We start from the raw sequence: 27,063 nt of genomic DNA, 5'->3' as shown, positions 1-27,063 counted from the left end.
ACAATGATCCAAGATAATTCCAAAGAATTCATAATGAAAAAATGCTGTACTCCTTCAGGGAGAGAACTGATCATCATTGAATGCAAAATGAAATATAATATTCTGACTTTATTTTTCTTGCTTTTTTGGAACATAGGTAATATGGAATTTTTTTGCATGATTTCACATAGATAACGATATATATATATATATATATATATATATATATATATATATATATATATATAGTTTGCTCAATGGATGAGGGAGGGACTGGAGCAAGGAAATTTAGAACTTAATCTTTTTTTAAATGAATGTTAAAAATAAACAATAATTTTTAAAGTCTTCAAAAGTATCTATGTCACTTTATGAGAATTAATGTTTAGTATCTGGAAAAGAAAACCATCCTGAATTCAGAAGGAGTGTGACAATGAAGTTGTTAAGTCCAAAAGGAAAAACAATGCTTTCCCTATTTCAAGCATGGTTGGGCTAACATATCAGCCATTCATCATGTGAACAATTAGCTGATACTTTTCCAGGAAGAAATGCATTTTACAACAGCTTAAAATATTTTTTCCACAATTTGTCTCCCCTTCCAAAAAATAAAAAAAATAAAAAATACTTAAGTGCCCAATGATTCAGCCCCCAAATAATGAATTTGAGGGCATGATCTGGAAATGCTCAAAACAGTAGACAGATTAAATGGAAGAGTTATTTGGTTTCCAAATGACAATCTGTTCTCTTTGACATTTCTATGAAAACAAAAACAGTATGTTTAAGTCTTACACAAAAGATTATAATTTGCTACGACGTTTGCCTAAGACAAGAATCTATTTCCAGAGTCTGACAAAAGAAAGTAATCACAGCAATTTTATTGTACTGATTTCAAGGACAAGTAAGGAAAACCCTGACACAAAAATACCTATTATTCTAAAGTACAACCAGTAATAACAAGTGATCATATTTCCCTAGAGCTCCATGATTTAGCACAGGGTTCTCCTGACAAGTACAACTACTGGGACCCCCATTCTACAGGTGAGAAAATGAAAGGTCAGAGAGATAAACAGATTTGTCAGTGGTTACATGGTAAAGCTTTGTACCAGGTCTTCTGATTGTGTATCTCCAGTGCTTTTTTCATTAGATTAGACTATTCACTAATAGCATCTTGTTTCCAGATGTGTTAAGTCTTTGATCTAAAAAAGCATCTTATATATAGTTTAAAAATCACTAACATTAATATTTTCAGAGTGGACACTTTTCCAAGAAAATAAATAATATTGGGCCAATTTCTATTAATCAGTAGCAAATAAATGCTCTTCTTTGGAAGGAATGTTAGTTTACTAGCATACAGTTGGCACTTATTAAACATTTAATAATATTTAATTAATAATAAATATAATATAAAACAATAAATATTGATTTACTGATATCATTGCTGTAGGGCTTAAAATGGCTACTCTTTTGACTTTGGAAGATTTAAGCAACTTCTGGAAAAGAGGAATCTTCTCCCTTTTAATCAGTAGGACCAGACTCTAAAACTTTTCAGGATAAATCCTAAATTATCCCATCATTAATAAGTAACTTCTATTGCAAGGCAAACCACACAACATACATTAACTGAAACCCAAAGAACAATCATCCTTAATTGTCTCAGAATATTTATTTGAACTTGGGACTAATACAATAGTCTGAAAAAATGGTGTATTAAGCAATTAAAGTTTAAAACTGACCTGAAACTCAGGGGACATCTTAGATATAGAAAGAGTAAGTAGACACACACACACACACACACACACACACACACACACACACACACACACACCCCTCCCTAGTCCCTTAAATCTCTAATTCTAGTTCAGATCTTTCTTCATTTCTGGACTCTTCTGTTTGCCACCCTAGTCCTATACATTGTAAACTTCTTAAGAGTAGGGGCTATTTCATTTTTATTTTAGTTTTCTTAGTTCCTAATGTAGTATCAAGCACTTAATAAATGTTTGTAGACAGACTGATTGATCATCTTAAAGACATCTCCACTTTGCTCTATTACTGGCACTTCCAATATTGAAGTTTATCATCCTTGCTGTCAGTGGAACAACCCCATGCTGAAAACCTGGTGGTTATCTTTGACTTGTTCTTCTCCCCTTACAGATGTTACACTCAATGAGTTATTTAGTCCTGCAGATTCTTTGCACCCAAACATGGATAAGGAACAAGTGAAAAAGGCCAAAGAGGAAATAAAGAGGTAGAAGAAAAACTAAGAGGGTAAAGTGTTCAGCTGCCCAAAAAATGGGCCAGAAAATAGTTATTTATGGATAATTATTAAGAAGTCAAGCAAAGTGGAAGCTTAGAGAAGGGAGACATTTTAGAACAGTAGCTAATGAAACATCAAAATGATAGACCTCTGGAGCAAAGCAGAATGTAGAAATAAATTAACCCATAAATGGCAAGTTAGAATAAGAGAATAGCTATTAAGATAATGACAAAAGGCAAGCTTCTTATAAGACAGGAAGTGACATTATTGAATGTGATTAGCTTGTCTGAGCTGGAAATGTCTAAAGAAGGACCAAATTGATATTGAGTTGATGTGGGACAGAGAAGGTCACTGAAGTTGAGAAAAGAGAAGAACTGTATAGTTGGGATTTTAGAGGGGATATTATTTGACTCCAAGTCTTGTAAAACTAAAAGCAAAATCCCTTTTGGACAGATGGCAATCTAGTCAATTCTCTCAGAGATTTCTTTTTAATAATATAAGTAAAGTACTTTTCCAGTCCTAAAGTGCTATATTAAATGCTAGCTATTATTGTTATTCAAATAAAGAATTTTTATTTTATTAAATTCTTTTGCAGTTCTTATTATACATGGTATGCCAATACTTGTTGTCTTAAAAAAAATTCTGACATCATTTCAAGAAAAACAGAAAAGGAGTTGTTTATACAAAAATAGTATAGAAACTCTTTTTGTGGTAGCAAAAAATTGGAAAATGAGGGATGCCCAATAATTGAGGAATAGCTGAAAAAAGTTATTATATATATATAAACTATATCCAAATTGTTTACCGCCTCGGAGTAGGGAAAAAGAGGGAGAGAAGTTAGAAATCAAAACCTTAAAAAGCAAATACTAAAAATTTGAAAAAAATTAAATTAGAATAAAAATAGAGAAAAAAAACATTTTTTAAAATTTGAAATCATAGCGACAGCTGGATTTCAGAAAAGCTCTTTCATCCCACTGCCTATACTTCACAGATAAAGAATTCCACAATAAAAGGTCAATCCCCTCTATTCTTGAAAAGACTGCAAGCCAGGTATCCTCAATAATTGAACCATTAAACCAAATCAAAGCATCAAATGTTCAAAAGTGTGCTGTGAATTTAAGAAACTAGACACCAAAATATAACTAATAGCAGTCACATATGTAAGGCAAGTTAAGATGATTTTCCTCATGAACTCACTATTTGAGTGACCAAGAAGACTATGAGAAGGAAATGTAAAAAGAGAGAATAATCATATTCTAGCTGGAGTTTGGATTAGTGGGGAGTGAGGAATTTTTGTTAGGAAGTTATTTGTTGGAACAATCTGGATGAGTAGTAATAATGAGAGACTATTCTAGAGCATTGGTAGTGAGGAGGGCATAGATTTAAGATCTGCTGTTAGAATGAACAACACTGTAAAACCTGAGGTTTCTATATATGTATAATTAGTACTCAAAATGTTAAAACTCCTATCACCTTTGGCTATAATGTTTCCTTTTTGTGACAGCCTTGATTTTCCCTTCCAGGCTACTCTTTGACCCAACCCTTTCCTTTATTTCTTTATCTCCACAAATGGAATAACCAAATTCCAGTCATTTAGCCTTAAATATGAGCCATTTTTGATTCTTCCTACTTCTTCATCCTATACACCTAATCTTTGCCTCAGCGGAGCCTCTGAGCTCCAACTCTTTCCTTCTCTATTCTTACCATTATTTTTCTAGTACTGTACTTCATCTTGCTTGCCTGGAATATTATCATATCCTACTAAATGCAAGCCTTGAGTCCAACTGGATCGATCCACTTTAAGTATTCCCCAAATCCATGACATTTTATCAGCAGGCATCCTTCTTGAGCTCTTGGTAGCTTTTAATATTATTGCTTACTCTCTAACCATATATACATATCTCTGTTCTTTAAGCTTTCAAAATTGGACTATCTTGACTTTATATTTTTAATCTCTGCTCCTTGGTCTCCTTTCTTGGTACACAAACCAAGTTTTTTCTAATATTTTCTTCATCCTTTTCCTATCACTCACCTTGCTGACTAGAGGTAAAAATCAAATGAGATAAGATTTATAAAGCACTTATCAGAGTGCCTGACACATAGGTACTATATAAATGTTGTCCCTTTTCACCTCTTTTAATAGGGATTTTTCTAACATCTGTCCTTGACCTTCTTCACTTGTCAGTCTTTAATTATTCTTTAACAATTTCATTCACTCCCATGGCTTCAAGTAACATCTCTAAGCAAATGACTCTTAAATCTCCTCCAATTCAGGCTTCAGTTAAGAGTCCCAAACCAGCATCTTCATCTTCAGAGCATGTCATTCTAGATGTCCCATTAGCATCTAGCATGACATGTTCAAACCAAAACAAGATGTCCAAAATTGAAATTTATTATTTCTCCCCTTCAACAGAACTTCCACTTATAACTTGAGCTCTCCCTATCAAGTCTCGACTCATTTCCTGCATAGATTACAAAGTTTCACATTTCTACAGTCCTACAAAGTTCTGCCATTTCTAGCAACATATCTTAAATCCGCACCCTTCTCACTACCAATGCCCTGGAAGGGTCTCTCATTACCACCCACCCAGACTGTTGCAATAAATAACCTCCTAATAAACCTTTTTACTCCCCTCTCTCCTCCCTACTAATCCATCCTTCATGTTGTTTGCTACCAGTCTAATACTGTTTATTAGCTTTGGCCAAGTTACTACTTGGTTCAAAAACTTACAGTGGTTCCTCACTGCTTAAAGAGTAATGTTCACATTCTTTTGACAATTAAGGTGGAGCTAAAACAACTTTTCTAAATTTATGATATATTCCCTATACTCTAAAGTCACTACCCTCCAAACAAACTAAAACTTTCTGTCTCTTGAAAATAATACTGAACTTTCGATTCTCTCTGGTCCTTGCTTCCCATACCTACTATGTCTTTTCCTCTCCTCTTTTTACTTTCGGAATCCCTAACCATTCTTTAAAGCCCAAGTCAAATACTACCGTCTCAACAAAGTCAGCCAGTCTTGATCTGTGCCCACTCCAATAACTTCTTCCCTCACTTGGCCCTTTTGTAATTCTCCAATGAACTTTGGCATCTAATAAGGTGTATTGGTGCCTTTTAACTCTACTAGAGTGTAAGCCCCAAGAAGATAACTCATCTACACTTTGTGTCACCCCAGGACACAGCCCACAATAAACGCCTTGGAAAAACACATACCACAGTGTTTAGAACAAAGTAGGTGCATAATAAATGTTTACTGACTGAATTATTCTGGGAAAGTTCACTAACCCCTTTGAATTTCAGGTTCCTAATCTCCCAGATGGGGTAACAACTTCTGTACTACCTACCTTACAGGTTAGGAGATTTTTTAAAAACATTCAAATTAAATTCCAATGAATATATGGCCCTAAAATCATGAAATATCGCAATTTTTTAAAAAATTATTTTTTCTATCATAACCATGTGTTTTCTCTCAATCCCCAAAGAAAAACCCTTTGTAATAAATAGGCAGAATCAAACAAAATAAAATCATATTTTGGCCTTGTGAAAAAATAACATTACAACCTATAAAGAAAACAAATTACAGGTGACCCAAATGGCAAGGAAAAGAAGCACTGTGAGTGTAAAAAGGTTGTAGATATTTGCAATAATGACTTACATGCAAAAAGTCAAATAAAGAAAATCATCTAGAAAATGTATGATTGGAATGGAGAGCAAACCAATCATGTGACAAGTGTGAGGAATTTGAAGGCAGTCCTGATACCCTTTTAATAGGAAAAGACCTAGGGGCAGGTATACAACACAGAGAGTGGCTCCTTTATGGATAATTTATAGGAAGCTAAATGTCAGTGGCTTAAGAACTGTATCATTGGGGCAACTCCTGACATTAAAGAAATGATAGATACTTTGAAGCACTGAAATAAAATATTATATAAAAATATGGTTGTTCCTCCTCCCATTTATTGTCTGAGATAACTCCTATCTAAAATCTATTCTTTCTACTACTAACTACTCGAAAATGCAATCTACACTCACAGATTCCACTTCCTATTTAGTGTTCATTCTCTCCTTTAAACTTTCCCCAAATCCTACTCTCCATCATCTTAAAATTATTCTCATGAATGTTTCCAAAGTCTACTTTATTCCTAATTCAATGAACTTTTCTTAGTTTTTGATTACCTGCCAGTATGACACTATCATCATTTCCCCTTTTCTTGTTCCTTCATTAAACTCCCTAATTGTCTTATTGTAAACTTCACAATTTAATTTTGCTGACTTCCCCATGAGTGTTCATACTTATCTTCCTGCTTCTCATACAACTCCCCTTATCCCTCTACCCCCAGCTCTGTGTCCCTGGCACTAAGCCTATAGTCATTCATCTAAAACTTATTCTTATTGCTTCAAATCTCATCACTATTTTGACCAATTCAATAAATAATTAAGCACCTACTGTAAGCAATACACTGTTTCTGGTATTAAAATAGAATAACAAAGTTAAAATGAAAGCATCACTCAAGATTTCATACGCCTTCCACTCTAGTACAACCATATTTTTGCAGATAAGCTTTCTGAAGGCAAAGAACATGTTATACTTATTTATAAATCTAAAAATTGCTTACCACCATATTGTTGTATATTGCCAATGCATAAATATTGGATCAAACAAATATTTTAATTTCTTCAGGTATTCTGTGGCCCAGCAAAATCAGAAAGGGAAGGACCACTCCTTTGCAACTCTAAAATTCAATTCACATCCAGTCCCTAGGCACTATGGGTATAAGAAACCAACTTAAATAAATAAAGAAAAAGGAAAAAAAAAAAAAAAGACCCAATACAGTACACTGTCTTTCTTAAGAAAAAAGATGTTATGTGTCCCTAGCCTGTAGGAAGAGGAGTGATTGGAATGAAGGACAGATTTTTATCTCTTTGCAAATGAAGCCTTTATCTTTTGAGTTTTATTAGCTAAATAAATCAAAATGTTGTGAATTCCCCAGATGCCCTCAATTTTATAAATTCTGTAGAAATTTATGAAGGGGATGGTGAAATAGGAACTTTACCAGATGATGAGGGTTTGAATCTAGAAAGCAAAGCTATCTAGTGTTTCACTATATTTCGAACTTGCCTGCGTCCAAGCAGCCCTAATCATAAATTAAACCAGTTCTTCTTGTCTAGCTCATCTCTTTAGTGTTATCTAAAGTGTTATCCAGATCTTGAAATCAGAATCCAGGACCTTCTGTCTCATTTCTCCCCACTAGGACTTCAGAGTGAATTTCTGATTTTGACCTTGATACCACCTTTACTAAAGTTTCTTGCCTCTGGCTCTAACTCACTGAAGTGTCTAGCAGTTTTTTGAGATTTTTTAAAGTTATTGTTCAGACATTTAAATTTTGTCCAACTCTTCCAAAATCCAATTGGCAATGACAATGGAATGGTTTGTCATCTTCTTCTCCAGGTATGAGAAAATTGAGGCAAAAATCGTGAAGTTAACTTGCCCAGGTTCACATAGCTAGTAGTGTCTAATTTGAACTCAGGAAATAAGTATCTCAAGACTCCTGGCCCAGCACTCTATTCACTGTGTCATCTAGTTGCTCTAGATTTTTTGTACCAGCTGAATAATCCGTTCCTGCCTCCAACTGCGCTGGACCAGAATGTCCATTCCACTTTTCCACACTTCTTCTATGTCACACTAAGGGCTCCACCAGCACCATGAACCCTGCTTTGCTGGGTTCTAATCATGCTCTTCCACAGTCCCCAAGCTGGTACTGTATAGAAAGTTGTCAGACAAATCCGTAATCAAATATATTACAAAAGCCTGTGGAAATATAAAAATAAAAGCTATGTGGAGTTAAATTATTAAAGTCATCAAGAATAAAAATGTATACTAAAACCAAGTATAATTCCCTTTTGTTGTTGTTGTTAAATTTAATCATCATTTGGTATCATTTGAGATTGATGTGAAGATGAGTACCTTCCAAGCAATATAATAGATGATGGAAACCCAGTTAGAGGTAGATTGTTTCTGCAATGTCTACATCGTCATTTGTCTTGTTTATTTTTCTCCTTTACTGTTTAAAAAAATTTAATTAAACTCTTCAGGGATGCTTCCAACATTTGTTATGAAGGAATAAATTCAGAATTTTCAAAATTCCTGGCTAGCCAAAAAAACAAAACAAAACAAAACAAAACAAAACAAAACAAAAAAACTAATTTCACTGTCCAGTCCACATTCCAGGTAAGTGCAGATATATCTTTCTTAAAATACACATACACACATTATTTATTTCATTAAATATTTCCTAATGAAACATAAAAAAAGTTTTTTTTTAACATTCATTTTTTAAAACTTTGAGTTCCCAATTTTCTCCTGCCATTTTCCCCACCCTCCCTGAGAAGGATATACTTTTAATGAATAAATATTAACCAAAGTAATCTTCAGACATTTTGATTCTGTTTTCACCATATGTACTTTTTTTGGCTTTCCTGGAAATTCAAAACTGCTAAATAGTAAAAGTTATCTATGATCAGTAAGAAAAGGCCCTATCTAAAAGCCAATACAGGTCACGTGCCTTTAACATGGTCTCCATGAAACCACTACAGAGTTTACTGCTCTTCAGGTAGAATGGTCATGGAGGAAATTCTGAATAAAATTACATTCTTAGATCATAAGTTCTGGCATGTGGTTCCCAGATTGAACCATTTATCCAAATTAAAAACACACTCCAGAAACAAAATCAGTTCCTTTTAATTGAAAATAAACCAAATAACCCTGGAGGCATTTTTTTTTTTTATGAAAAACAATCTTCCTTTCTTATTCTATTAATCATTGCATGTTACACAATCTGTCAAAACATCTTGGTAAGAAGCTTTCTCCTCTTCCTCTTTTTTCCTCCCTGAGAGCCCAGTTATTACCCCCAAGGCTCAAAACCCATCTCTTGCCTCAGGAAACAAAAACAACCAATACACAGGATGAGTTAACAAAGATAGAGGAAAAGGAAAAAACTTGGGTTCATGTAAATTTCAGTTCAAACTTCTCCCCACTAAACAATGCTGAATTTTCTCCTCCCACCCCAAGACAGGAGAACATTCCTAAATGGATTAAATCTCCTTTGGGCAGAACCCCAGTAACCCCCATCCCCCACCAGCCAGAGGCGTGTATATGCAGCTTAAAATCAGAAAGCAAACCTGCCCCCTTTCCTCTAGCACAAGCCACCTGACTAGAGCCCCCCTTCAGAACCTTTCCAGGGAAGGTGAGCTAGAAACACACCTGTCCCATAGATTATCACAACAAATCATTCTGTCACTTCCAGCCTCTAGCAATTCATTACCTCAATCCTGTTATCTCCTCAAATGTAAGCCGGCAGGTAATCAGATAGCTGGGCCAAAGAATGGGGAAGAGGTGGCCAGAAAGCCAAGGGCTGGCCTTCCCTCAGATCACCGGCAGCAACAGAGCGCTCCAAATGGGCCCCTGGGGCGATGGAAATTCAGTGTGATTGCATTAACATCGAAAGAAAAGGGGGGTGAGGGGAATCCAGGCCTGGTCACTAATCTATCCCCAAAACTGACAATTTGCCAACCCAGTTTACAAGCAGTCCTAGGAACTAGGCCCAAAGGAACCAACCAAGAGAGAGGCAGGCCCTGCAGTGAAATGTATACTGAAGGGGTGGAACAAGTAGAAAATATGAGCCGCATAAATAAACTATAGTCCTCTTATGTATTATCACTGAGGAAGGGGGAAATATCCTGCAAAGAGCAGCTCCTCCCCCCAGCCCCAAACTCTAGCCCCACTGAGATAATATGTACATACCTCCACTCCCACTCTTTAATAGAGCAAGCATTGGACTTAATGTTTACTCTGGATGTCCAGATGCGGGCTTGCTGCATTTATTTTAAAGCTCTCCATGAAAAGGCCACACACTACTGAGGTGTTACAGGGAAAGAATGAAAAAAGGGAGGGAGCCCTAAATCCCCAGGTGTGAAATAACACCCTCCCAGTACCTAGTGCTGGGCCTGTAAAAGATTGTAAACGATTGCAGACCTCACTTAATAGCACTTGCTAGGGCCAAAACTCTCATACCTTTGCCTTTTCCCTAATGCATTTTAATTTTACTCTCTTGAAAAAAAAGAATTCCTTCTCAACTAAGCAGGAATATTTTTAACCAGATACACATCCCCCATTGTACACAATCATCAAGCTAAGCAAAAATACTCACAGGCCTGGACTGGGGGTGAGAAGACACAATTAAACTACTTCCTGGCAGGAAAGGACTCATCCACGGTAGCAGAATTAGCATCTCCCTGAACAATCCAATTCCTTTCATCATTATTATCTCAGACTTCAATTAATATTTATGAAGTGCTAACTAATAGCACAGGGCTGCATTAGAAGGTTGTCCAGAAATATAAAAATTAATTTACAAAACATTTACAAATTGACAAAGCATTTACCAACCACAAAATGATTTATAGTTATCTCATTTGCCCCTCACTATAACCTTTTGAAGTAGGTGTGAAAATTATATCTTCTTTTTACCACTGAGCTGACAGACTAAATGACTTGGTTAAGGTAACAGCTAGCTAATACTCAGTCAATGAGCATTATAGGTTGGACTTGGTATTTTTTTGTGGTTTAGTCACTGTTTTTCAGTTGGGTCTGACTTTGTAGTCCCCTTTCGGGTTTTCTTGGCAAAAAAATGATAGGGGTTTTACCATTTCCTTCTTCAACTCAGATCAAATCTCAACTCAGAAGGATGTCTTCCTCACTCCAGGTCTGGTGCTCTATCCATTTAGTTGCCCCAGATTTTTTTCATATCAGCTGGATAATCTGCCAGGATTTGCTAATAAAGGGCTGATTTTCTCCTCCCAACTCTGCCACCTACTACTCCTAAAACCTTAAAGACAAACACTAGTATACCTGGGGCAATGTTTGCTACATTTTTTGACTAAAGCCATGAGAATCCACAACCGGTATGGCACTAGCGAATTCCTAGGAAGCAGGAAGATCCTTTTTCTGTGAGCCTTTTCCTATATATTTTATAGGTCTTCTTGTGCTGGGGGTCCCAGCTCCAAACAAAGAGCTACTTGTGCTGTCAGGGAAGGTAAAATTGCTTTGATAAAGCGTTTATTAGTCTGTGGGCCAGGGGAGAACCTGAGATATGAATGGATTGGATCAAAATTTCCTGTGGTAGAGGTATTGGTCAATGGGTTTGTGGGTTCTTCTGATGAAGAAACAGTCTAAAATGTTTTCTCAGACATTCTCTTAAGTCACAAATCAACAGTACATTACAGGGAGGAAAAAAATAAAGAGACAGAGAAAAAAACCAATCCCTGGCATCAAGGAGTTATCAGTCAAATTGAGACAGTATGCAAACAATTGTGTACAAGAAGATATATACAGGATATCTTGGAAGAAAAGCCCTACAGTTAAAGAGTTCCCAAAACATAAGAACAGTGGAAATGGATTGAGAGAACTCCTTGATCTCCACCTTGGAAATGTTAGAATCTGAGAGAGGAAGAGAGCTTTGGATGGTCAAATACAAAAGACAAATGCCTCCGATGAGTTCTGAATAATGCTGATATGGGGAGATGAACTATAGATGTTTAGACTGAAGAAGGGGGATAGAAGTGTCATGATAGCTGTCTCTACATATCTGAAAGCTGGAAGTATTTGATAGCTGCCTCCAAGTATCTGAAGTCATATGGAAGAGTGATTAAAAGTTATTTGAATATGATCCTTCAGGGTAGAAATGAAGGCATTTCTACCCTGGAAATGGAATCAATTTGGCTGGAATCAATTTAGATTTGATAACAGGAAAATTTTCCTAGCAATGAGAGTTAGATGGGCAGCCTGGAGAGGGAGGATACAGGGCTAGCCGTCTTTGGAGGTTTTTAAGAAGAAAGATTGGATGTATACTTGGTATATGCCCAAGTAGGTGATGAAGATTCTTTTCATATAATGGGTTGGACTATAGGACAGCTAAGAGATACCTTCCAACTCACAAATTCTTTTTCTTCTTCTTCTTCTTCTTCTTCTTCTTCTTCTTCTTCTTCTTCTTCTTCTTCTTCTTCTTCTTCTTCTTCTTCTTCCTCTTCCTCTTCCTCTTCCTCTTCCTCTTCCTCTTCCTCTTCCTCTTCTTCTTCTTCTTCTTCTTCTTCTTCTTCTTCTTCTTCTTCTTCTTCTTCTTCTTCTTCTTCTTCTTCTTCTCTTTTTATTTGTGCAAATACAAGCAAAGATAGTTTTCAACATTCATCTTTGCAAAATCTTGTGTTCCAAATTTTTCTCTCTCCCTCTACCCTGACAAGTAATCTACTATAGGTTAAACATGTGCAATTCTTCTAACATATTTCCATATTTGTCATGCTGCACAAGAAAAATCAGAGCAAAAGGTTTAAAAAAAAAAAAAGAGGAAAAAAACCCAAGCCAACAACAAAAACAAGATGAAAATAGTTTGCTTCGATATATACTGTCTTCCTTGTTCTTTCTCTTGATGCTGATGATTCTTTCCATCACAAGTCTATTAGAACTGCTTTTGATCACCTCATTTTAAAAAAATAATCAAATCTACTATAGCTAATCATCATATAATCTTGTTGCTGTATAATGTTCTCTTGATTATATTCACTTAGTTAAGTCTTTTCAGGCTTTCCTGAAATTAGCCTACTCATCATTTCTTATGGAACAATAATATTCCATTACCTTCATTTATTATAACTTATTCAGCCATTCCCCAACTGATGGACATCCATTCAATTTCCAGTTCCTTATCACTACAAAAAGAGCTGCTACAAATATTTTTGCACATATGGCTCCTTTTCTTTCTTTTATGATCTCTTTGGGATACACACTCAGTTACAGACACTGCTGGACCAACTCACAAAGGTAGCGATCTAGTTGGCAGACATAACTTGAGCAACATAACTCCTTAGCATGTATGACTATAGATCATATATAACAATAGCACCCATTTTATATAAAAGCTTTTATACACATTTTCTAATTTGATCTTCACTACAACCCTTTGGATGATAGCTGTTATTATATGAGTTTTACAGAAGCCAAATGACTTGCTCGGGATTAAATTATTAAATTGTGTAATGGAAGGTGATGAATTTGGAGGGCCTTTCAAACTTGGCTCACTGAATCTTTGGACAAGTGACAATAACTCTTGGATGTTCGTTTTTTTGTCTTTCACTTTATAAAGGATTGACAAAGTACTACCTCAGTTCATATTACTTCTCTTCGCGTATTTGTTCCTGTCAAATGATCAGCTTACTATTGTCTATAGGAGATATCCTATTCCCCACTTATATGTCTTCAAAAAATCTGTCTAGGATGCCTGGGATGGTCTTCCTTTAAATATTCATCTTCCTCAAGTTTTGAGCTAAGATGCTACTTTAAGACCCTTACTTGTTAGAATTCTCTTTGATCTTCCTCAAATTATCTTGTATTTATTCATCTGGTTAGTTATATTCTTCAGTAGAATATAAGGGTAGAGTTTTTTTTTTTTTTTGTTTTGTTTTGTTTTGTTTTTTTTTTTTTTAAATAGTTGGTTTGGTTTTGGTATCCACAAACTTCCCCAGGGCAATTCATAACACTGAATAAATGCTTCTAGAGTTGTAGTGTATACTTTCATGTATAAAGATCTACTTACAGAAGGTGACCAGGAACACATAGACCCGTAAGAGCATTCCTAGGAAGACTATTAGACGTGGTAATAAACAGGGTACTGAGAGGGATATATGGAATACTTTTCCCTAGTATGTTGGTAATGAAGTCTTGGAACAGATACAGAAATTGAATTATTGTTTTTCTAACATGCTCAAAGATTTATTTATTTTTTTCATTTATATATTGGAAAATAAATTTTATTACTTTTTAAATTATTTAATAATCATTTTATAATTTTGGATGAAATTGCTATTAAAATGCATTATATACCGCCTGCTTTTTTAAACAAAGAATAATAAATACAGTTTAATTTTTGGAATCAGAAGAAATGTGGTATAGCAGAAAAAAATGTTAGAGTTGGTAGTTAGAGGTTAGGGAGAACCTAATACCTCTTGCTTACTAGCTGATCATAATAAGTTGTGTGATCTCTCTAGGCTTACATATAAAAAGAGGAGGGATCAGTCTACAAACAGGCAATTTTTCTAACAAAGAAATACAAACTATTACCAATACCCATATGAAAAATGCTCTGAATCGTCAAGAATTTGTTTTGTTACAAAGGGTTTGTTATTCTTTTTTTCTCAATGGGAAAAGGGAAAAGACAGAAAGAAAAATAGACTTTTCTTCATTGACAAAAATAACTTTTTTTTAATGAAAAAAGAAATCTTGAAATTATAGATCTAGGGCTAGAGAGAATCTTAAGAAGTAATCTTCCTCCTCTCCCCCCACCCCCACCCCCCAGTTTCTTAACTTATAATTGAATGTGGGAATCATGAAATTATGATTTGCTATAAGTAAATGTTTGATTTGTATACCTATTTTATAAACCTATATACCTGGGATCGTGTAAAAATTTCTCAGGAGAAAAAGTATTGTGAATGAAAAAAGTTTAAGAAAAAAAGTTTAAGAAGCTCTGCTCTGTCTAGGCCAACACACTTATCTTAGAGATGAGGAAAATAAATTACTTGTCACAGACATTAAGTAGCAAAACTAGAATGTAAAAGTAATCCCTTGGATTCCTGACACAGTGTTCTTCCCACTGAACCAGCCAGTGGAAGATTGCTTGTAGGGTCCTTCCAGTTTTAGATCTATACTTGAAAAAAAAAGTATCAATTATTCAATGATGCCCTTTAAGACAACTGCTATGCTTTTTCTATTCATGTGTCTTTTCCCTTGGGTAGGTCTAGTTGTTGTTTTATTTTATTACTGGATTCTAGAAGCCTTACTGCCTTTTTTTTTTTTTTAAAGTTATCTTTTGTTTTTATATAACCTTCATTTGCAAATATAACAGTTCTCTCCTTCCCTATCCAGGAAATATTACTCTCTTCTAATCTTCTATGGGCTGATATGGGCATTGGCTTGAATAACCATATTGGTTACAGAGACTTTTTAAGGTGTTATGTTTTAAACTAAAGACCCTTAAATCTAAATAGTTGCCCTCTCCTCAATCCTCTCCTTTCTCCCCATCCCTTCCCTGTCCCTTGCCCCCCATCTCGACACAAGTGTGCACATCTGAAAATAAGGGAAAGTATGGAGGGAGATTAGTGGAATAAAAATCTGGAAAAAAAAATTGTCGCTATAATTTATTGATCTGAGGTTTACTATTATCTAAGTTCAGTCGATAAGACAGGAAGAATGGCAGGAGGGGGAAACTAGAATCAGGACACAGCAAGAACCTAGTAGGGGACATCTGTATGAGCCAAGCCCTGGATTTTAAGGACTAGAGAGTGAAAGTAAAAAGCAATGGTTTCATGACACCCCAATTGGAAAATTAGGTAAATAAGCTGGTATTCTATATAAGAACTCCTATTGGTTGGTCTAGGTTCTCTCTCTTGATTCACTGCTATTATTGTGTTTCCCAACTGATCTCATCCAGATCCCCATAACAATGAAAATTAGTACCACACTATTGCAGTGTGATGAAGAACAAGATAAGCACCAAACCAAAAGGAATTGGGTTTAAATCTTGGACTCAGATTTTCAACTTGATTTGACCACTTCTGAGATTCAGTTTGCCCAATCACAAAGTGAGGAATTTTGATTTCTTTTTGAACCTTATCTGTAAAATAAGAAATGTACTTAACAGCCTTTGAAATGCCTTTCAACTCTAAACTGCTAAGTCCCTGCTGTTGTTCTGTTCAATTCTTTAAAGTCCCTGTTGTTCAATCCTACTCTAAGTGACCCCATTTGGGATTTTCTTGGTGATGACACTGGAAGTTTTCATTTCCTTCTCCATCTCCTTTTACAGATGAGGAAACTGAGGCAAACAAGTTAAGTGACCTGCCTAGGGTCACACATCTAGTCTATGTTTTAGCTGAATTTGAACCCAGGTTTTCCTGACTCTAATATGGTGCTATGTTCACAGAACCATCTAACTGATTAAAATCCCTATGCTACAACTCCCCAGGTTTCTCTGAAACAAGCACATTTCCTCTTCTGATGCTCTAAGTGCTTTTAGCATTAATAATTACAAGGAAATAAATATTAAGTAACAAACAGAAAGTGAAATTCACAAAGTTACAAAAAGTATTAAAAGCCTACTTTTAGTACTATCCCAGTTCTTCATTGAAATTAAAATTCTAGAATCACCTTACTAACCAAGTTCAAGTAAGCCGGGCTTTCTAGCTCTTCCGCTACAAATCCCTTTTTCCTGTCCAGTACACAGATCTGAAGGAAGAGCCAGTACAGGACCAGAGGAAAAAGGGTGAATCATCAATTGGCACAAAAGAATTCAAGGAGGTTCATTTGCATCTCAGAGAAAACTCCAGACTTTGGTCTCACTCTCAAAATCTCTTTCCCCACCCTTCGTATAAAATAAAATGTCAACTCCTTCAAGAATTGTCTCTAAAATAGAAATAAATAAATCCAGATGGAAATAGAAGAAGCCCTCCAGAAAAATAAAAGTACTTGAGCATTAAAGTGCACTGGGATTTTGTGACAATTAGTTTAGCAGCACTCCTCCTCATCTTCCCTTCCCATCCCAAAGTTGAAAGGTTTCCAGAGGCTGAGACTGAATATGCAATAGTTTCCTCTTATTCTTCAAAAAACCAAGAGGTAAATGGAAATGAAGTAAATGGGGAGAAAAATTTGTAATCCACTTTCATTAGGGGGAAAAAAAGTAAAAAAAAAAAAAAACTGATATCTGGATCTTTTTTTAATAAAGAAAGCACTAGTAAACAAGTTGACATCTAGTATTTATTTTAAAATAACTGAAGACAGATCCAGGATGTTAAGACAAACTGAAACCAGCATCCTACATAATAGAGCAATTAAATGGCACGGGTATTGGATTTATCTTCAAGAGTTCAAATCCAGACTCAGACACTTTCCAGTTGTATGAACCTGGGTAAGTCAGTGAACTCAGTTTCCTCATTTATAAAAGGAGTGGGATATGGAAATGGTAAACTATTGCAATATTTTTGCCAAGAAAACCCCAAATGGAGTCACAGAAAATCCAACATGACTGAGCAACCATAGCAAAAATGACTTTTGCAAAAAGCGTAACATATGACTTTCTCATTTGACTTTCACAACAACCGTTTGAAGTAGGTCCCATTATCATTCCACCATTTTGCAGAAAAGGAAAGTGAAATTTAGAGAAGTTAAGTTAATCCTTCTTAAGTAAGGATTTCAACTCAAGTCTAGCTGACTTCAAATTCAACACTTCGTTGGTTTGCCGTACTTTCTCCATTTTCAGTACTGGATAGTGAAAAGGGCTCATTCCCTTAGGTCATGCATTTTTAAAAGACTCAGAAACAACAATAGCTAGCATTTATGAAATGTTAAGGCTTCTAAAGTACTTCACAAGTATCTTATTTGATCTTCATAATAGTCCTGGGAGGGAAATACTATTTTTACATTTTACATTTTACAGAGGAGGAAACGGCAGACATAGGTTAAGTGACTTGCCCAAAATCACCAAGCTGTAACATCTGAAGAAAATTTGAAGTCAGGTATGGGGAACTCTAACATACTTTTGAATTGCTAAAGGACTCAGAATGATGCAATTAAATATGGCAATAAAATCTAGCTGGCTAAAAGATAGTCTATATGTGAAAATGGTCAATCTTTTTCACCCTCTTACTCATGGAAGTTGATCTATCCCCATTACCCCATGTGGCCAATTGACTCCTGAAAGATTTTACATCATCTGTACAGGTTTTGACAGCTAATGGTACAGTAGAGTGACAAAATGGGAGTTTTCTTTACTAACTAGGTGGCCTGGGTAAGTCACAACTCTATTTGCATCCACTTATCATTTATAAAAAGATGGCAAACAACTCCTGTATATTTGCCAAGAAAACCCTCAAATGAGGTCGTGAATAGTCAGACGCTGAAAAGCAAAATTCAAGTTCTCTGATGAGACGAAGAAAAGGCAAATCTTAGATCTTTCATGTCTGTTGATCTAATAAAGCATATAATAGCAATAATATAATATTATCTGATGACATTATGACTCTTTCCTTTGGAATCTCTATTGGCTGTTATTGAATAAAGGGGGAAATGGAGACATGTATGTCTTCAGAGGCTTTACTTATCCTTAGGTAACCAAAATTATGAGAAATTGTCAGAGGAGATTTTTATCAAGTACATATGCTGTAGCTGTCAGCTAATGATAAAGAGCTTGATAAACAAGTTACCTACGACATTTCTTGAAAGCACAATCATATTCAGTAACTTTCTAATTTCTCTGTATCACATTATCTTCTCTTACAGTCTTATCCTATCCTATTTTCCACTTTTCTTTTCACAGACTGTTCGCGGCACCCAATGAAATCCAGATATACTTCTTAACCTTTACTAACTGCAAACAGAACTAAAAGAATGGCTCTTTTTCAAGTGTAAAGAAATAATAGTTCCACATAAGAACAACAATTAAAGAAAAAAGATCTTAGAAGTCTTCTCTTTGGGAGTGAAGGGAGCCCCAGAAGGATGAAGTAGCTTAACCTGATTCACACAGATGAATCTGGAATTCACACCTGAGTCATCTTCTCCACCCCCATTCCAAATCTAAGGCACTTTCTGTCCAATGGTACAATAAAGGAACACATTTGCTATTTTCAACTGCATGTCACCTTACATTCAGGAGTTAATAATTTTCTGCAGATGCTTTGTTTTCAGGGTTGGGTGGGATTGCAGCTTTCAACAAGAATTCATCTGTTAGGCCATGCAGTACCTTCATCACCCTGACCTTGATCAGGAGAAATCTATCATGCTTGTGAAGAAGAAGAAAAAAATTCTATTCAGAGAAAAAATATGCATAAAAATAGTATTTTGTCAGTTCTGGAAAATCTCTGGGTATTGATCTTGAAACCAATTTTTGCTCCAGTTTTTAAAAGATAAATCATTCCAACATTTGTCTATGGCCCACAATGTACCAAATGAATATCAATTCAAAATTCCTTTGTACTTTTTAGCACTTAAAAAGCACTCTCCTTGAAACAACTCTGTAAGTCAAGTAAGTGAAAATAATAGCATTCCCATATTACAGAAGAGGAATCTGAGCCTCAGAGAGATTGAGTCTGCTAGTGTCATGACCAAGACTGAAACCCTACTTTCCTCCTATTCTACTCTATCAGCTCGAATATACCATAGGTTTCTTGTGAGATTACTTCAAATCAAGTTAACCAACATTTACTAATTTCCTATTATGTGCCAGGTACTGTACTAAGCATCCAATCTAGGAAGAATAGTAAAAGACTGTTCTTTGAATCCAAAAAATTTACAAACTAATGAGGGAAACCACATACCAACCATGTATAAACAAGACAGATACAGGACAAACTGGACATAATGTTAGGTAAAAGACATTAGTATAAGGGTGGAATCAGGGAAAGGTTTCTTACAGAAGGCTGGGTTTTCTTCTGTATCCACACCCGTCTGATCCAACCACAGAACTCAGTATTTTTTCATTCATTCTACAAGTGTTTATTACTGTACCTACTATGTACAGCAGGTGGCTACTCTGGAGTATCTAAGTAGCAATGGATTTGCCTCAGACATTTCCTAATTGTGCAACCTGGGCAAGTCTCTTACTTGCTCTTTCAGTTTCCTCATCTGAAAAATGGGCAGTAAAATGGTACCTAATTCCCAGGGTTATAAGAATCTTGAAAGATAATAACTGTAGCTGTTGGCACAAAGTGAGAACTATGTAAATGTAATTTATTTGTTATTATCAAAACATTGTTTTAAGAACAGAGTGTCTTCAAGGAGCTAACATTCTATTGGAATTAATTTTTGGAACTGAACACTTAGAAGAAACTCAAAAGTTTGATTCATTTCCAAATACTAATGTAATAGAGGACGGGTATTCATCCATTTTCTGGGGAAAAAAAAAAAAAAAAGCATTCACAAGAATTGTGGGGAGGACAATTCAAATATTACAAAGTACAATACTGACCACAATCTTACGAAATGGCAAGTCTGTCCTAATTCTAGGTAACTTCCAGATTTATTTCAATCCTCCTTAAATATGAGCACTAATTAAGCAGATTGATAAACATAAACTCCAAGTCACCTACATACATTTTGTACACGTGTCTGAGAGTCACAGGTCAGCTCCTGACACTTTTATTGGTTATGGTTTCAAACACCACATACTTCCAAGCACCACAAGCATAAAGTCAACAAGCAGTAGTCACTGAGCATGAACTTTATCGGAGCTTTACACACTGCAAACTATGATGCTGCTGATGTCAAACTGGAGCAAGGATGATTAAAGACAATTGGTGCGGAGTAAGATTTGCTTTGGCAACATCCAAAATGCCAAAGTTTCATTACATTAAGTTTAGGAATGATTTCTAAGGGATTCTCTAACCAAATCTTCTCTACACTATTATTGCTATTATTATGATTATGATTATTATTTTAATGTCAAACTGGAGTCAAGGATGATAAAAAACAATTGATGTGGAATAAACTTTGCTTTGGCAACATCCAAAAAGCCAAAGTTTCAAAGTTCAAAGTTTTTACATTAATCTAGCAAGGATTTCTAAGGGATTCTCTGATCAAACCTCCACAACGTGTAAATAAGTCACAGAGTAGACTACTCCGTTTCACTCCTGGGTGTGAGTCCCTACGCTGGATTTGTGGGGCCAAAAGGTAACCCAGTTCAAGCCAAGTTGACACTGATTTTCTAAAATGGTGTGTTCGCCTCCGCCACTCACCAACACCTGACATAACCAACTTCCAAGAAGGGAAAAAGTTATCTAAGCTGAAGTCCTTCAGGCCCCCACCCTCCGCCAACTTTCACTTAAGAATTAAACTTCCACAGCCTCTGACTTTCCAATGAAAGAAAATAACGCGTCTTAGGCAAACATTTTTGCTTCCTCCAAACCCGACCAAAGTCCACGATGTCCACTTGTAACCGTGCATATCCCCAGAACGCGGAAATGCCCGGTCTCGGTAAAGAATACCTGGGAGAGCTTTAAAACATCCAACCAGGAGCTTGCTGACAAGACAGAGGGAGGGTGTCCGAGGGAGTTCGCTCCTTTCTGGACAAGATTTTCTCAGCCACAAGTGAAGAATGTATTAAAGAGGAGAGAAACCATACATTTCTTACAGTTATGGTTGGGGGGTAGAGGGAGGTGGAAGGCATCCTACCTACTATGACAGCAGATTTCCTAGTAGACAGATACACACATCCCGGCGCGAAGTTTGAGAACCCTGGAGGACCCAATCTACAAGCTTTGCTCTTTGCGTACCCAGCACGAATCTGTCGCTAAGTAAATGACCTTCGCCCTCGTAAATATTATTTACCTCCGAAAAGAAAGCAAACTATGGAGAGAAACGCACGCGCTCCTGCGCGCGTGCACACAGAGACACACTCACTCCCAAGCTCACACACACACAGAGGCGACTGAGAGCCAGCCGAAGAGTAAACTTCGCCCACTCCAGAGTGCATGGTTATACCGACCGTCCCGATGCTAAAAGCATACGAGCGTCCCTCCTCCGGCGCACAAAACAAAGAGAGCCGGCTGCAAGGCATGTGGACCAGCTCCTCCAACGCACCGTTCCCGCCCGCTCACTCGGCGCCTTCCAGAGCGCTGCGAACACGCTGCCCAGGCTGCAGCCTTTACCTTTCTGCCCCGCGCGCCCGCTCGCCTGCCTTGACTGCTTGCACCAGCAGCGCGCCGCCCAGCTACAGGAAAGCCACGCAGCCGGAGAGGAAGCTGCAATCCAGAGTAGGGGGTGGGGGCGGAGGGTGGCAGGGAGGGAGGCGGGCTGGAGCCGAGCCACACGAACGTGGCTTTTCTGCGGGCTGGCCGCTGCGCAGGAACTCTTCCAGGCTTTCCACTGGGAGGTGGCGGCGCGGGGACACTCGGAAAGGCGCGGCGGCGGAGCTGCGGGAATCCACCGGGGTCGTGTCTTTGGAGCAGGGGAGCTCGGAAGCGGAGAGCAACTGTTGCAGAAGCGTCCGCGGCGCTCAGAGCCCAGCCCAGCCCAGCCCCGGAGCCCCAGCAGTCTGCGAGATGAGCCGCCGCCGAAGCCCTCTGTAGGCTGCAACTCCAATAGCCGGTCTCGCTACCCCACCCCGAGGCTGGCTCTCAGGAGCCTTTCAGAGTCCAGGGGCCACGCCAGATAAAGGAGTTAGAAGTGAGCGGCGCGCCTGCCTGAGCCCAGCGGCTTGCCAGAGCCCCGGCTTGGACAGTTCTCCTAGAAGGGAGAAGTTTCCTCAGCACCACTGCGTCTTCATCCAGGGGGTGCAACCCAAAAAATTGAAACTGTTCCAAGAAACCTGCAGGAAAAGCCCAGATTTTCCAGAATGGAAAGGCTGGTTTTATTTGCTGCTCTAATCACCGATCGTGCAATCGACACAGTTCTTATAAGATGCAGGTTTAGAAGTAGGAAAGGAAAGCCAGGAAATCCAACCTTTTAAGTTTACAGATAAGAGAATTAAGACCCAGGAAGTTACTGTAAGTCCTATGATAACACAGATCATAAAGTGGGAAAGATAGAATCTGAACCCAGCTAAGGATAAATATCTACATGAACATATGTTCACTCTAAATATATGTTTGTAGCCAAGAAGTAGGGTGTAGTCATTAGGGTAAGCCTGTTGACTTGAAAAATTAGTCTTCCAAAAAATCATAGCTGTGTCAGTTCATTTATTTGTTATATGGACTTAGACACCAGTTCGTGGGAAATACAGGATTTGGCCTAAAAAGAAACAGATTTCTAGTCCATCACCTTCATTGTGTAATTGAGAAATGAAGCCCAGAGAGTTGGAGTGAACAATAAATACCTGATGACTAGTAAGGAAAAAAAAACAACTGGCTTAGGTGATAGACAGCTGGCCACAGAACCAAGAGGACTAGGTTTTGCTTCTGTCTGATTGGCTCTTCAACCCTAAGCGAGTCAATGCCCTTTTAGGCAGTTCTGCAGAGTATAGAAAATAAACACCAATTTAGGGGGCTGAGGGAAGGAAAGAAAGTAAACTTTTGGATCATCCAAACGTTGAGAACCTATATTCATTCATTCAACATCTCTATGATCTTATGAAGTATCTATTGAATACCTGCAATGGACAGAACACTGAGATCAAAGGTTCTTGTGAGTGTAGTGATTGAAGAGAAATTAAAAGCAATCAAGTTCTAAACTTTCATTTTACAGGTGAAGAACTGAAGCCCAGAAACTTGACTTGTCCTGAGGCACATTTCAAAGATCCAGAAGTGTGTGAGGCAGAATTTATAACCAGGACTGACTCCAAGTACACTACATTCTATCCATTCGATTCCATAAAACTTGTTCCCAACCTGCAGTGAAATTACACGAGGAGATAAAACATGTAAATAAACAGAAACTATGTGATAACTCCCATAGCGGTTCAAACGCATTTGAGATGACACAACAGACAAATGGGAAAAACTCTTTAAGGAGTTAGCAGGTGAATTGGGTCTGGAAGGATGAGTGAAATTTAGAAAGGAAAGATGGCATTTGCCTACAGCTGGGTATATCTGAACTTTCACATCTAAGGATCAAGGTTGGGCAAGGATTATTTGGTACTTACCATAATAATAGTTTATTTTATATATTTATCTATTATGAATATAACAGTTTAGGATTTTTAAGCGGTTTTACAAATATTATTTTATTTTCATATCCATTGAGGTAGATGCTACTATTATCCTTTTACACATGAGAAAACCAAGATTCAGAGTAGTGAATTTACTCAAGTGCAATCTGTAAGTGTCTGAGATAGGATTTGAGACCAGCTTATTTTGGCTTCCAAGTTCAGCAGTCTATCGGCTCTGATACAGTACCTTCCATAGCCATAGATCCACTAATACTATGACCAAGACCTTTATTTGTATCCTCCATAAAATCGAGCTCCAAAGCAATGAATGATCCCAGAGCTTGGGAAGTTACTCTATTCCAGGGTTTGGGAAGTTAATTCCCCTCCCCCTGAGGTATCACATTTGGTTGAGAAAAGAAAGAATGCTGGGATAGATCATAGAATTTAAATTTAGAAAGAAATTTAGAGATCAATCAAGTCCAAATCTCTTACTTTACAGACAAGGACAAAATGACTTTCAAAGATCAAATAGGTCAAGTGGTAGAAAGCTTGTTTCTAATAGAGATCTCCTGATTACAAATCAGGATTCTTTCCACCACATTACTACTCTGCCTTCCCCTGGGGGAGGGAAGGTTCACTTAGATACACATGAAGAAACCATTTAGATATTACATAAACATTGCTTTTCAATTTCATATCCTATGACTGCTTAAAGGAAAAAAAATGCTTATATGACAAGTTTTCTAGAAGTAGAAAAGGACAAGCAGATACTTATAACCGTGGTCAAATCCCAAACTGAGATCACCACCAGATGACAGAGGTTTAATCCTCCATCTAAATCTAGTTCTAATCCTTCCTCTGGCCACAAATAACCTCTCCCTAGTTCAGTTGACTTCAATTCCACATGTGCCAGGTCAGGACTACTAAAACGAGTCACTTCTTTCTAGGAACTTGTATTCAATTTTTTTTTTTTTAATAAAGCAAATACAAAATGTTGTGTTATTCATCCCACGTGCCTTACACAAATTATCTTTATTCAGTCAGTGCTATAATTTCCATAGTATTTAGCCATTGTAAAATCCTTGTATTATGTTTTTTAAAAAAAGTGTTTACAAAAAGATCCAGAGACATGTCAAGCACAGTTACATAAATAGGAAATGCACAAAGATATAATTAATACCTTAATCATTTCATTTTTACATTTTTGGAATTTTTACTTCAGATTGTTCTCTCACAGAGAGCAATTCTTGCCAAAAGAGAAAAAGCATAATAGAATGATCAAAAAGTATCTGAAATGTGGAAAAGTAGAGTAGAAAAGGGACCTGATTTGGTATGTAAAGAACTAAGTTCAGATCTTTGCTCAACCATTTATTATCAGAGGTGAAACACTGGACAAGTTCTTTTGTTTCTTTCCCTCACTTTCCTCATCTAGACAGTTTTAGTTTTGGACTAGAGGATTTCTTAAATCACTTTCCTTTCTAAAATGTAATGATTCAAATTTCCCATTATCCAATTGACAAATAGCCAAAGGATATGAATAGGCAGTTTTTAGAAAAAATCAAAGCTATCAATAGTCATAAAAAATGCTCTAAATACTAAAGAAATACAAATTAAAGCAACTTTTAAGTACCACCTCTCACCTATCAGATTGGCTAACAGGACAAAAAAGGAAAATGACAAAAATTAAAGGGAATGTGAAAAAAATAGATACAGGAATGATCTGTTTGTTGGTACAGCTAGAGTTGTGAACAGGTATAACCATTCTGGAGAATCTAACTATGCCGAAAGGACTCTATAAAACTTTATACTCTTTGAGCAAGAAATACTGCTAGTATGTGGGTATCACAAAGAGATCAAAGAAAAAAGGAAAGTGAGTATATGCTCCAAAATATTTATAGCTATTCTGTGATGACAAAGAATTGGAAATTGAAAGGATGTTCATCAGTTAAGTAATGGCTGGAGGGGGTGTAATATATTATCATGATAGAATACTATTGTGCTATAAGAAATGATGTGGGGGATGACTATAAAATTTTTTTGGAAGACTTATTTGAGCTGATGTAAAATGAGTGAGCAGAACTAGAAGAACATTGAACACAGAAATAGCAGTATCATAATGATAGTCAACTGAAAGATAGGTATTCTGATCAATATAGTGATTCAACACAATATTAAAAGATGAAAAATGCAATCCACTTCCAGAGAGAAAACTGATTAATGCTGAGTGTTCAAATTGAAGCATATTTTTCACTTTATTTTTCTTGCTCTTTTTGTATTATGGCTAATATGAAAATATTTTTATGACTTCATATACATAATGGGTTTTATATTTCTTGCCTTCTCAATTGATAGAAGAGGGGGTGAGAAAGGGAGAGAATTTGGAACTGAAACTAAATCTTTTCTTAAAAAAAAAAAAGAGATTCTTTTCATGCCATATTGCAAATTAAGACTTAGGTTGTTCTCATAAGGAAAGCAGAAGACAAAATAATTTTTTTGCACATTGTATAAAATTTGTATTCATCCTTTTCTGTCTCATCACTTGACATTATAAAGTGCTTAACAATGGGTAGCACATAGTAGGTACTTAATGCTTAAATACTTATTCCCTTACTCTCCTCCCCTAGTAGTTTTCTCAACTTCAAAATGAGAACATTGTACTGCATTTCTAAGAATCCTTCCAGCTCTAAAGTGATGATCCCAAGGGTTAAACCTATAATAAATATTACAGAAATAGAGACTTAGTTACCTGATATTTAACTCCAATAAGAGGACCTTGTCCATTCAGAGCTAGCATTAGCATGTGTTGAAAGAGGCTGTGTCCCTGGGAGCACAGTGGGGTGGGGTTGTTGTTTTCCCCCCTAGGCAGCACCTGATACTAACTAGCTTTCAACAGCCCCAAGCATCATCTCTCAAGGTCCAGCAATTTTCATGTCCTTTAGCCCGTAGAAATTTCCAAAGCTCTTTAGCCCTAACTGGCATAGGATTATGCCATAGGAATGTGTGCTAGATTAACAAAAAGAAGAGTGAAGCAGGAAAAAGAAAATTGCATGAGGATGGGAATGAGATATAATGTAGGCAGGCAATAAATTCTTACTCATTAGTAAATTGGGGTTGCTTCAGGGTGGTTGGCATGGGAAATGTTTTACAAATAGTAA

General features: G+C 36.7%; 1 protein-coding gene across 2 annotated transcripts in view; it reads right to left on the bottom strand.

Moving 5' to 3' along the window:
• The window catches only part of TNS3 (tensin 3), a 377,368-nt gene extending 355,309 nt beyond the window's left edge, over positions 1–22,059 (bottom strand). The window contains exon 1 of one of the 2 annotated variants that reach the window (XM_051984497.1): positions 21,972–22,059. Coding sequence is in view for 1 of the 2 variants with exons in the window: in XM_051984488.1 (XP_051840448.1) it covers positions 21,809–21,880 (72 nt within the window). In the remaining variant the exon portion in view is untranslated. The other variant, XM_051984488.1, reaches the window with a different exon arrangement.
• Positions 22,060–27,063: the final 5,004 nt, after the last annotated feature.

Source organism: Antechinus flavipes, chromosome 1 (genome assembly GCF_016432865.1).
Source record: "Antechinus flavipes isolate AdamAnt ecotype Samford, QLD, Australia chromosome 1, AdamAnt_v2, whole genome shotgun sequence".
In the NCBI taxonomy this organism is placed as follows: domain Eukaryota; kingdom Metazoa; phylum Chordata; class Mammalia; order Dasyuromorphia; family Dasyuridae; genus Antechinus; species Antechinus flavipes.
This window is presented reverse-complemented; position numbering and strand designations above follow the sequence as displayed.